The sequence below is a fragment of the Spea bombifrons genome, chromosome 5 (assembly GCF_027358695.1).
Source record: "Spea bombifrons isolate aSpeBom1 chromosome 5, aSpeBom1.2.pri, whole genome shotgun sequence".
Lineage (NCBI taxonomy): Eukaryota > Metazoa > Chordata > Amphibia > Anura > Pelobatidae > Spea > Spea bombifrons.
Window position 1 is genome coordinate 5,956,188 of NC_071091.1, and position 13,844 is coordinate 5,970,031.

At 42.5% G+C, this 13,844-nt stretch overlaps 1 protein-coding gene across 2 annotated transcripts in view; it reads left to right on the plus strand.

The window, feature by feature from the left end:
• Positions 1-13,844, plus strand: part of DPP6 (dipeptidyl peptidase like 6) — a 464,354-nt gene that overhangs the window by 89,059 nt on the left and 361,451 nt on the right. The window contains exon 1 of one of the 2 annotated variants that reach the window (XM_053466557.1): positions 2,410-3,246. The exons of the other annotated variant lie outside the window; for it this stretch is intronic. Within the exon in view, the coding sequence (XP_053322532.1) occupies positions 3,055-3,246 (192 nt within the window). The 5' untranslated portion in view covers positions 2,410-3,054. Of the gene's footprint in view, positions 1-2,409; positions 3,247-13,844 lie in introns of those variants that run through there. 2 annotated transcript variants of the gene reach the window in all.

Sequence of the window (13,844 nt, forward strand, 5' to 3'; positions counted from 1 at the left end):
TTCTCACGTGAGCCGGCTTTGGAGCTGGCTAGCAGAAAATACAGTAAGAGTGTGCAGTGGCACCTTTACTGTACTAAAAGGGCGGAACTGCCTCCCAGCAGAAGTGGTAGAGGTTAATACAATAAGGGAATGTAAACGGGCATGGGATAGACATACAGCTCTTGAATCTAAGATGAGACCAACGACTGATTAAGGTTAGAGGCTTTACTGCAGGAGAAACCGGCGACTAGACGGGGGCCGAATGGGTCTGATCTGTATGCCGAATCCAGTCTCATTTTTATAATGAGATCTTTCTTAACCATTTAATTACTAGATTCAGCCGAGAGGGAACATTTACTTTAATGCGGATTTTATTTCTGGAGGTGATGTTATTGTAGAAATGACCATTAGGTGTAATTAATTCAGGAGTGATTAGTAGGATTCTCCTTAACAGAGGTTGAGGAAATGGACCTGGGGAAAAAAGAGTTAATCGGCTGGCCCCGAGCTCTGCAATTTCTTGATGACTCTGCTGGCGCTAAGACAGTTAATTCTTAATTGTTTTAACTATTTTAGAATACCATCCATTACGAATAAGACAATGAGAATGATGCATAAAAAGTGTGAAAAGCAGTCTTATCACCATAGCAACGGATGAAATGGCTCAGTTACCAGGATTGGTTGCTATGGCAATAGGATAACTTAAAACTTTTCTGCACAATCTTTTTATACTTAACTCTCAAAATATTTTTATTTTGGAGAAATTGTCGTCATATTAACATGTATGAGGTCAAGTCCAACACAGCATAACCCCAAAAATATTATTTATAACCCCAATGATATTATTCCCTGAGTTAAATGAAAAGTCCTATGGAAAAAAAATGTCTCCTTCAGCATAACCCCCAGTGCTGTATACAGTAATATAACCCCCAGCGCTGTATACAGTAATATAACCCCCAGTGCTGTATACAGTAATATAACCCCCAGCGCTGTATACAGTAATATAACCCCCAGCGCTGTATACAGTAATATAACCCCCAGCGCTGTATACAGTAATATAACCCCCAGCGCTGTATACAGTAATATAACCCCCAGCGCTGTATACAGTAATATAACCCCCCAGCACTGTATACAGTAATATAACCCCCAGAGCTGTATACAGTAATATAACCCCCAGTGCTGTATACAGTAATATAACCCCCAGCGCTGTATACAGTAATATAACCCCCAGTGCTGTATACAGTAATATAACCCCCAGCGCTGTATACAGTAATATAACCCCCCCAGCGCTGTATACAGTAATATAATCCCCAGCGCTGTATACAGTAATATAACCCCCCCAGTGCTGTATACAGTAATATAATCCCCAGCGTTGTATACAGTAATATAACCCCCAGCGCTGTATACAGTAATATAACCCCCAGCGCTGTATACAGTAATATAACCCCCCAGCACTGTATACAGTTATATACCCCCAGCGCTGTATACAGTAATATAACCCGCAGCGCTGTATACAGTAATAACCCCCCAGCGCTGTATACAGTAATATAACCCCCCCAGCGCTGTATACAGTAATATACCCCCCCAGCGCTGTATACAGTAACGTCGGACGGTGACTAAAACTTGGTTTTTATCTCATTTTGTCCCAATAAACTCCCTTTATCTGCAGACCTGGAGCCGCCGTTGCTGTCAGTCATGTGATATTTTGGGTGACTTTCCCGGCTCAAACACCACACTGAGCTGATGCTTTATGGCGATGCTAATGAAGTCTGTATTCTGTAAGGCTGATATGAAAGCATATTATGTAAAACTAGAACTTTAAAAAAATAAATCAGTGCAATATATTTTTGAAATCTTATTCTTAATGTGATACTAGTAATAAACTTTGTTTCATTTAAATTTATAGATGGGCCATCGTATAAACAGCTGCTCCGGGTCTTCATTGGTCACTGTCCGCATAGAAGATGAAGGGGAGAGACCTTTACATTTATAACACAGAACATAGAATATATTGATAGCTTTTTAACCTTTGGATCCCCGGTCCTCATGTCTTCAAACTGACTCCATAGGGGAACGTGGCATTATTAAGTCATGAGTCTTAACCCTTTCAGTACGGGATGGAAGTGTTTCACAAGTTGCAAAGGCTCAGTAGTGAAATAATGCAATTTATTACTTAATAGATACAAAAAAGGTTACTTTTTCCACGATACATCACATCTCTCTGAAACCAACATTTTAAATATGTATATATCCTTTAAATATATTTATTATTTTTTTTTTAAAAAAATGACAAAAGAGAAAACAAAAAAAAGGCAGCCTAAGCCGTAGCGTAAAAGGTTAAAGTAAATACAGCTGCTGTCACATTGTTCCCAACATGTTTGTATGTTTCTTCCTCCCCGGCCAGGCGGGAGATATTAACCAGCGCTCGGCATGCAGCGAGGAGAAGCAAATCCATTTCAGCACCACGGAGAGCGGCTGGCCACGTATCTCTTCTGCAAGGGCTCTCAGGAACGCCTCTCTCCCACCCATCTCCTCCTGTCTCTCAGCCTCGCTCCCTCCTCGCCGTCCTCCTCTCTCCTGCACTCCACGGCTTCATTTCAATCAGGTGGCTGTTGCTCTTCGAGATTAGTGAAAATCTAGCCGGAAAATACTCGCGAAGCCTCCCCCTCCTCCCTCTTCCCGTATACACAAAGGGAGAAGGGAAACGGCAACGTGCTTTGAATTTGTGTTGACTCTTTGAGAGTCCTCTCACTCTCTGCCTCTATGGACTGTTGGCACGAAGCCTCTACAGCCAACTGATCGGATGCCCCAGGCTGAGGAGTGATTGGAAAGATCCACGCCAAGTGGTCTGCTTGCCATTAAATGCTAGTTGCCATCATAAAAGGTCTATGTTGGATCGTTTTATAGAAATACATATTTTTTTATCTTTCTTACTGGTGTAACATTTATGGGGCCTGTTTATTTGCCTCTTTAATGCTATTTTTTTTTTCCAACCTTCACTTTGAGCTGATTGCCAATAAAAAAAAGAGGCGACAAGACCATCTTCTTGATTTACTTGTTGGCTGTAACGACTGATCCATGGCTTCGCTCTATCAGAGACTCACCGGGAAAATAAACACGTCCAGGTCCTTTCCTAATCCACCTGAAGCAAGTCATCTCTTGGGTGGTCAGAGCGCTGAAGAAGACAATGCCGTGAAGACCTCACGCCCACTGCAAGAAGTCCGAGCCGGTTATCAGTACCAGCCCCGGATCGACTGTGAAGAGGAAGATGTAAGACGCCTTCTTATTATCCCAACCATATAACAATCACAGCTCCCTTCCCCTTTTTCCGAAGTGTTGTCTGTGTTCCTTCTCATGATCTGTGTGTCTGGCACCCCCAGTGGTCCAAACCCCCCCTACCCCTTTCCTAAATGCCATCGATAGCGATTTGTAAATGATTAATTCAGCGCTTCGGGGGTTTCTGGAAGTCATGTTCCAAATTGCTGGCATTTTCGTGCATCTGGCTCATTGCATCTTTTAATGTGAACTTCATCGATTATGAGCTGATGGGGGATGATCATGATGTAACTTTGGCGTTTAACCTCTGCATTGCCAGGAAATAATTGCCATTCTTTATTGATGAAACACTTTGATGGGAGAGGAGTGGGGGCGGGGGGCGGTTGGGGAGAAACTTTTCGCAGGCTCTGATTCGGATCTGCAAAAGGAATTTTTAGAAAATCAATTATTTTAATATATTCAATGCTAACTAATCCCGATGTGCCTTACCTCGTGGATGTGTTAGACATTTCAAAGAGTTATTTGCATATTGCCGTAGAAACCAATGACTCATCCAAGACTCACCCTGTTTAGGGCCGGCGATGAAGGATAGACACCTAGAAGTCACAATTAACCTCGTTACTCCTGGTTGGAAGGCCTGCGGTAACATGCCGTGAGAACCAAATCCAGCGGGGATGAGGTTAAGGAAAATAATAACACATTTGTAGTGCGGATTTGTTTTCGTACTGCAGCTAGCACATGACGGTCGTCTCCAGATGACAAATGATTCTGACTTCAAGAAGTGGAAAAATATTATGCATTCTGTATAAATGAGAAACATGGAATCTGGGTATTGTCTCGTTTGGTTAGAAGTAAATACAGTTTGTATAGAGAAACTGTTATTTTACAAACGGGTTATGGTCTTTATTTGCCGAAAAGAATAAAAATGTGTGTGTGCGTGTCTGTGTGCGTGTGTGTGCGCGTACGTGTGTTTGTATAAGCAGATAATAAGAAGTTTTAAGACATCTAATCCTAAACCCTATAAAACTCTTCCTGTTATTAAATACAAGTCAACTTCTTTTATTTTTTTCAATTAAATGTTTTTGTCATTATGGGGAAAAAGACTGTTTTTATAATATTTTGGGTTTAGGTGAATTTAATTAATGGATTTTATATATTTTTTTTTAGACATTTTCCCCGCCAGCTCAAAAAGAATCAAAACAATTCTATAATAATATTTACCTTCGATTAAGAGTACCCCTCAAAGTGGATTCCCCGAGGTCGGTGATAACTTAGATCCAATTGTTTGGCTCTTCTTCTCTCTTCGCTGTAGGGGTCACTGTGATAAAGGGAAGATCCGGTATTCTTTATTAATGGCTACATATTTTTTTTTCTTTCTCATTTAGCCTGGAGCGTATTTATAGTTTGTCGGTACAAACAGATGTCTTGGGAATCTTCGTTTGATAATGCAGGCCTCAGAAGCAAACGGAGAAAAGTAGATTTGCCGTGCAAATTATTTTTTGGCGACAAGAAATTTAAGAGCATTTACGTCTTCCGACGCATTCGCAGCTCAGCTTTATCCAATTAGCCAGGAAACGCTCTTTGAAATAAATAATTACACTTTTTAATAACGGAGCTGGCAGTCTTAAGTCTGTGATCTCTCGTCTGCTTTCATGAGAAAAAACCTTGCTTGAACAATGGTTGGGTATTTAAAACGGTAGCGATCTATTCTATGACATTTCTTTAGCTGTTTGAAAGGGTCTTGCTCTTTTTACTCTTATTACACACTTTTAACCCAATCTGATATAGCAGGTTAAATTAAATGACCTGACTTCAGCTCAACTTAAAACCTGGACCAGAAATACTAGCCCTATATGTTTCCTCTATAGCTTTCATTCTAGAACAATGTAACCCTCCTCAGTGGCGTATGCTGGCCTAGGCCAACAAGCCATAGGTCTAGGGAACAGGCGAAGGGATAAAAGCCCCTCTGCCACCGAACCAGAGACACGTTGCCCAGTGCTCAATAGACTATTTTTGGAGATCTCTCTTGTAGCCGTCCCAGTTTCACGATGAAGGTCCATCACAGGCCCCTTACTTTATTTGCCCCAGCATTTCAGGTGGGATATCCCCGTTGAGAGGCGTAGGTAGGCAGGTGGGGTGGTTAGAGGTGAGTGGCATTGGAGGCAGGACCTTGTATTTACCACTTTGTGATGCATCGAAGGAGAATGCTATGATATGACATCATATCTTCACAACTTCAGAGCTTCACAAAGCTGGAGCTTGTTTTTTGGGGTCTGTGTTGCTAAAACCTCAGTTTAGTTCACAGCTGGTTGGGCCAGTGAGGCAAAGGTGGGGCAGTTTAGTGGGACAGCCCGAAAATTGGGACTGTTCCATTAAGGATGGTTAGGGGGTAGGATACTTATTTACCTGATGCCTTCTTCCGAGAAATGCTGGGATATGAGATCATATTGTAGTGCTCAGCGGAGACAACGGCAAGAAGTAGGTCGTAAACTTAAATACCTCCTCAAGCCTTCTGTAACCACTTAGATCATAAACCTGGAGGAGACGGACGGCGTCTTTCTAATTCCACCTTTACAGTCGAGGATTCACAAATAAATAAAAGAATGATATTAATCATTTAAAGCAGTCAATAAAAACGTGTCCATTGAATTGATTTTGGGCGAAGTGTCACAGTGTTGCCTGGTAATAATTTTCTTTAACCTGCAGGAAATCCTACAAACAGTAAGCTTTACAGGGTATGTGCAGCTTTACTTTTCCTAAATAAATGACCTTGATATTTTATTTGCACCGGCCTTTTCCAGAGGTTGACGGCACTTCTCTGTGGTTTCTGGCACTTTTTGTCAATGACAGTAGCGTGACCATTTATCCGGCTTGTTCCTTTAATTTGCTCATTACAAGCGACAGGAGTCATGTCTGATGACTTCTCCAGGAGTGGCGGAGCTCACATTAGTTTTAGTCAAACTTGCAGTTTTTTAGACAACTTCCAAGATGGTTTGAATTGAATCGCACGCAGCTGGTTCTAGATTGCTGTTGAATTGCCTTTTTTTTTGTCGTCCCAGCCGTTTTATTTTAAGGAATCATTACAATCAGTCACTTTTCTCCAGTCTCTCAATCACACTTCAGTATTATGACGGAGTGCTGACTGTCTGGACATTCTGCAAAAACAGCCAAACCGTGCCAACTGGGGTGACCACGTCGGCCATGTCTTCCAAGACACATATAATATTTTACTTATTACTGACCACCCCTGATAAAATGCTGCCCTGCAGTATGGGGGATGTGTGGACTCATGGAAGGGGGCCAATTAGTCCGTTATACATCCTCCATACTGCAGGGCAGCACTTTATCTGGGCTGGTCAGTAATATGTCAAATATTATATGGGTCCTGGAAGACACGGCTGATGTGGTCACCCGAGTGCCAGTGTTTGCTCCTGACTGGCCATTGTTGGGTTGTCGTGACTTTGTGATATCAGACAATACATTGTTACGGTTTAATGCATTCTCTCACCTAAGTACAAGTATCTCCAACTGATCTCACCTTCTGAGGGGCAGCCCCTCTTTGGACTTTAAATCCCAGTGTCCCTATTTCCTCCCCTGATGCCCACTTTCTGTTGGAGCTCACAATGCTCGGTGGGTATTACTGCGCTCTACACTATGGAACTGCCACAAATATGTTTAACCAGTATCAGATTAAAAATGTGTTTTGAAAAATATTTTGATGTTTCATTTTTTAAAATAGTTCTAGTTTTAATACAACTCACTTAGTATTACTGGGGGTTATATTACTGTATACAGCGCTGGGGGTTATTACTGTATACAGTGCTGGGGGTTATATTACTGTATACAGCGCTGGGGGTTATTACTGTATACAGCGCTGGGGGTTATATTACTGTATACAGCGCTGGGGGTTATATTACTGTATACAGCGCTGGGGGTTATATTACTGTATACAGCGCTGGGGTTATTACTGTATACAGCGCTGGGGGGTTATATTACTGTATACAGCGCTGGGGTTATTACTGTATACAGCGCTGGGGGTTATATTACTGTATACAGCGCTGGGGGTTATATTACTGTATACAGCGCTGGGGGGGTATATAACTGTATACAGCGCTGGGGGGGTATATAACTGTATACAGCGCTGGGGGTTATATTACTGTATACAGCGCTGGGGGGGTATATAACTGTATACAGCACTGGGGGTTATATTACTGTATACAGCGCTGGGGGTTATTACTGTATACAGCGCTGGGGGTTATATTACTGTATACAGTGCTGGGGGTTATATTACTGTATACAGAGCTGGGGGTTATATTACTGTATACAGAGCTGGGGGTTATATTACTGGATACAGCGCTGGGGGTTATATTACTGTATACAGCGCAGGGGGTTATATTACTGTATACAGAGCTGGGGGTTATATCACTGTATACAGCGCTGGGGGGTTATTACTGTATACAGCGCTGGGGGTTATATTACTGTATACAGCGCTGGGGGTTATATTACTGTATACAGCGCTGGGGGAAGAATATTTTTCTGTGGGAATTCTCCTTTAAACGTCACAATATGGTTTAGAAATGAAATGTTGGAAGTAAGATATATTTTGCTTTTAGGTAAAACCATAATTACCTGGCCACGAAGCCACATAAAAAGTGTCAATAAAGCCGCGTCCTAACAGCACCTCTAACAATGCCGCCTGAATTGCTGGGTCTGCTGGCTAGTAAGTTCTGTTTAATAAATAAATATAATATATATGCTGCATATGATATCAGCCTCGCTCAGATATTCACAGAGCCTGATCCACGGGGCTGCGCATGGGTTATTTGCATCATCGCCCGGATTGAGGACAGTCATGCCAAATCGGTTCAAAACGTGTCCTTGTGGTCTGTGACCTTGGCCGCGGGCGGCACTCTGTATGGCACGTTCCGCATATAAACTGATCGGAGAAAAACGTTACCGGCAGCAGATGGAAAGATTATTTAATCAAAAAGATAAAAGCCTCGCCAGCCCATAGTCTGAAAATCTCACAGACGTAACTGTATATTATACCGGGGCAGCCCGTAATGTTATGCTCTCACATGATTACGTGGGCTAATTGCCTGATCTAATTAACTGTTCGTGGTGTGTATTTGGGGTTAAAAATGTGGCCAAACTGGATTTTAAAACAGAAAATGTGAATTAAAGTTGGGTTAATTACCAAACCATCCATAGAAACAGGACCTGCCAGCAGATCAGACCCACTCGGCCCATCTAGTTGCCCGTTGCCTGCTCTAAAGACTTAACCCTTAACTAGTCCTTGGCCTTGTCTTAGCCCTATGTCTATCCCATGCATGATTAAATTCCTATACTCTGTTACCACTTCTGCTCGGAAGCTGTTCCACTTATCCACCACCCTCTCCGTAAATAAATAAAACACACTCTACTGTAACTACACTTAATACTCTGATCAGCGGAAAGGGTTTGTCCCTCTCTCAGGCATAAGCCCCAACTTGGTGCGTCAGTAAAAGATTGATAACGTCGGAATGCTATGTGGACACAAACATTTCCACGCGCCGGCTTCAGAATTATTATCCCATCAAATATCGCTTTTCTTTATTCTCCAGTTTCTCGGGGAGTGTCGTTTTGATGAATAAGCTCGATATTTGCCAGCGACTGGCAGGACGAGCTGAGTAAGGGGTTTCTTGCGATTGTCTGTAACCTTGTGCATTTTATTAATTTCTCTGATGATTATAGCATTTAAAATCCTTTGCTAAACGCTGTTGAGGCGGAAGGGAGGAGCCCCTACATGGTGGAGAACTTCACAGCGGGAGAAGTAACGTCTCTCATTAAAAGTAAAGTTCAAAATAAAAGAGGAATGATTTGACATAAGTGATTGCAACATTCGTGAAATTAACTCCTTAATGGTGCAATCACTTTAAAGCACGTAAATCCCAGTATTTCAATTGTTGTAAATAATCAAACAGAGAGAGAGAAAGAGAGAGAGAGAGAGAAAGAGAGGGAGAGGGAGAGAAAGAAAGGGGGGAGAGAGAGGGAGGGAGAGAGAGAGGGGGGAGAGAGAGGGAGGGAGAGAGAGAGGGGGGAGAGAGAGGGAGGGAGAGAGAGGGGGGAGAGAGAGGGGGGAGAGAGAGGGAGGGAGAGAGAGGGGGGAGAGAGAGAGGGGGGGAGAGAGAGGGAGGAAGAGAGGGGAGGGAGAGAGGGGGAGGGAGAGAGAGAGAGGGGGAGGGAGTGTTTTACATCATGGCTTGCTCCGCACATGTCAGGTCTGTGACAATACAAAGTATTCAATTTTTTTTCTAAAAATACAAAAATAAAACTGGACCTGTTTACGGTAATTAAGTGAATTAGAGAGTTTGCTAAGTATTGGGGCCGGTATTTAACCCTTTGAGTGGAGGAGCTCGCCTGTCAACCACTTAAAGTGTTAAAGACCTTTAACGAATCGTATTAGGCTCAGTAATCACCCAGGGAATTATTAACCACAACCTAAATCAGCACCATCATTTAGCGAGCCTGTCACTGATGTCCATTATCAGACGATGAAATGCTTCGTATGGAATCGCATGGCTTTGAACGATTCTGAAAGTGCCACAGAAGCTCCGAAATCAGAATCGATATGGAGCAGGGGCGCCACATCATGGAAGTGCGGGACTCTTAACCCCGTCAGGGCCTGATTCACTAAACCGAGCAAACCTTGTATAAAAAGTAAAGTTTTAAACAAATGTTTTCTTGAGAGAGTCCAGGCGCTGGTGCTCGCACAACCCTCCTGATGTTTATTACTCAAAAGCAACTGCTCTTTTAATATACGGCTCTTTAGAAGGGAACCGTGGCCTTCCCAGCATTTCCCAAAAATAAATGAATTTATCGGGACCCCCTATGGCTCGGCAAGCGGCGAGGGTGGTTTGGAGAATTTGGCCCGATCACAATTACCAAATCATTTTCCTGTCCTGAAACCCCATGAATCAATCGGCATAAAACGGGGACTCCCAAATACTCACGCAAAGAGATATCGGACAGAAATGTCATTAATGCGCATGTTTGGTGACGTACGTGGCCAAAAAAACAATATCTGGAACAAACACACAAATTAAAATGCAAAGAACTGAATCAAAACCATATAGCTATTTATTGCTCAAAACTCGTGCGTCGGTTCCTCTGGGATGAGTCATAAAATATCTATAATGAGGTCACACAGCTCGTGAATATAGATGTATGGATGTTCTTTAATGGAACGTAGACATTAAGAATCCTATTTAGCCGCTCATGCATTTCGTCGTAGGGGAATTTCACATCCGTCTGCGCTGCCATTCAGGGTTTTGGGGGCTTCTGGTCCACGCTTGCTGTTTAATGCAACGAGGCGAGTGTCACATTGCAGACGTTCCATGCGCGACATGTCACCGTGGCCGTAGAACATGGAAACGTGTACATATATAAATAATGGGCTCTTTTCTATCGAATGAGAATTTCTTATCATTTTTTTTTATTATTATTATTTTATTGTTTTATACAATTTCCCCCGCGGGGTCTTCTGTCCGTGTCGGTTAATATTTGATTCGTTTCATGAATGTTGCATGAGCCTTTGATCTTTTGATTCATTCCGTGGCCACTTACCCAACACCTGTCACTAAGTCCTTTCTGTAAAGCGATTGCCACGGAAGATTAAATTGAATTGTAATAGCCTCTAGGCTTCCATCTGACCTATAAATAGTTAGGAGGAACGCGCAAGGACACGAACCGCGTTACGGAGGGAATCAGGCCGGGCGGCACATGGTTACTGGAGTATTTCCACTGTCTGCAGGAACGATTATCCGCCGGCGTTACGTCAGGATCTTCATTATCTTTTCAAGGGTATGAAACCCCTGAAACTGCAACTTTTGTAATCCATAGCTTCCAATAGTCCCGAATTAACCAAGCCATTCCCGCCAACTGGATTTATATCCTGGAGCTGATTATCAGAACTGATGGCTCTTCTGGGTGGGCAAAGCCAGAATTGGGAGCTGCTTGTCTGTAAAGGATGCAGAGGCGGGGGTCCCATCTTGGCAAATGTTCTCAATCATGACCAGGGCTGCCATCCGGGCCCCTACCATCGGCTTCCCGTCGGACATACCGCTAGGCCCCCCGGACCCCTAGCATCACTCCCTGGACATAGCGCTAGGCCCCCCGGACCCTTAGCATCACTCCCTGGATATAGCGCTAGGCCCCCCAGACCCCTAGAACCAACCTCCTTGAAATAGCGCTAGGCCCCCCCGGACCCCTAGCACCACTCCCTGGACATAGCGCTAGCCCCCCCGGACCCCTAGCATCACTCCCTGGATATAGCGCTAGGCCCCCTGGACCCCTAGCACCACCCCCTGGACATAACGCTAGGCTGACGCTGCAGGCATTACAGCTATACCTATTCACTCCTTATTGGAGGGTTACCCAGTTTAACCCCTACTTATCTGGAACTATTTTTCTGCAGAGGACATGTATCTATATACCCTGTTTAGGATTACAGGCTACGCTATTTGCTTAAATCTCCGCCACAGAGCGGTTAAAATCTCAGACGTGTTTTTAATAATTTTTCTTTCGTAGTCACGTATCACTAAACATGCAATTTATTATTATTTTCACACTATTATATTTTTCTATATTTTAATAAAAATTATTTTATCTTTTTATTTAAGAATATCCTTATTTTTTCCCATTTATATTAACATTGAAATTCTTCACGGCTGTTCCTTTAGGCTAGGTTTCCACTTGGGTTTTTGTCCTGCGTTTCTTTCTTGATGAAAAACGCCAGGAAAAACGCCAAGAAAACTGCCGCTGCATTTACCTGCGTTTTCCTGCGTTTTGGCGTTTTTTATGGCGTTTTAGCCTTTCTGTGGAAATTGCTTTTTTTGACCTTAGGCAGTTTTTCCAGCCTTTACACGTTGGAATTTTCACCCAGCTAAAAGGGATTAGGATAAATGGCAAGTATCTGCCCCCTCCTGATGTCATTTACTTGGTAGACCCTTTTGTCTCTTTTCTGTGGTTTGTAAGGCATTCTTTATTCCGAATGTCTGCTCCTCTGGGAAGATTGGCCCCAAATGATGGTGCAAATTGTTTGCTGTTGCTTTTGGCACGCAGGATCCAGTTGGGATAAATATTTGTTGTTTTATATCAAATGTTTGTCAAATAATTCTGGAAAGATTACCTGCCTTCTACTGTTTTAACCGGCCTAACGTGGGGCAGATTTTTAAGGCGATGTGGTTGGGAGTGGGGCTTTTTAGGAAAATTGTGGCTACTACTTTTTGTGGCTACTACTACGGTGATAATACTGCATTTAAAGGCAGCCCTTAGACCCTTAGACCCCCCAGAATTCCTGCAGAAAAGGGTCAAAAGCATATGAGAGGATTCTGCAGAATTCCCCTATCCTTTTGTCAGAAGGACCACTTGAAAATGGATAGGGGCCGCTCAGTTAATATATGCATTAAAGGGTATATGATGGCTGTGGTGTCTCTTTAATGAAATGGGAGATTCACCATAATTTACATTATAATTCTGCCCGCACTACCTTATAGTGGAATATTTCCTCTGTTATGATAACCCTCAGGGCTACATCACAGAACGTGGGATTTATTAAAGCAAATCAGGCCTGAGGCCAATATCTGGCTTAAAAAATTCCAGGCAATGAGCAGATAGACATGTGTTAGTCAGTGAGAGTATTGTGTATATTAGTTTTATTATTGTTTTTAAACTATTTATATTATTTATACAGTGAACTGCACATCATTCATAACCAGCAGCAGGCTTGTGAAGGGGGCAGAATTTCTATTACTCCACACGTTTTGAATGCAGTCCCTCATTTGGCCACAGGAGGGCGCTTGGCATCATTTCCATCCAGGTTTTTCTCTTCTTGCCCTGTATGAATTTTGACAGCCCATAGAAGAAAACACATTTTTGTCATTGAGCATACAGTCAGCGCTACATACAGTACTGTAGGTTATCAATAACAAAAACTTGGTTTTGAGTTATTGGTTGTCTCAATAAACTCCCTTTATCTGCAGATCTGGAGGCGCCATTGTTGTCAATCATGTGATATTTTGGGTGATTTTCCTGCCCACACCAAGCTGATGCTTTATGGCAATGCTAATGAAGTCTGTGCCTCCATAGACTTTCATTAGTCAGAGAGTCCGACAGGGTGGTTAACACGAGCCATTCTATTATTTACCTCAAGACAATATGATAAGTAGTCAAGGTGTTTGTCCAGTAGATTGGGGTCAGATAACAGAGCGAGAACTAGTATGCAGCTGCCTGAAAACATTATATTATGCTAGAACTGTTGTCTAGTTTATATACTGCAGTATATATATATATATATATATATATATATATATATACCATTTATCACACCAGAGAGATAATCAGCTAATGCATGCGTGTGTAGATTTGTTATAATTATTTAATGACAAGCAGACTACAATGATAACAGCGACAGCATGTTTGTGATGAAAACCAATTTCTGTATGAAGCAGATATTAAATGCAAATGTGCATCAAACCCCATTACTGGAGACAGATGTAGAATAATGAAGAGTATAAGTGATTAAGGCCTCTGGTTGATAATGGCTGCCCCCA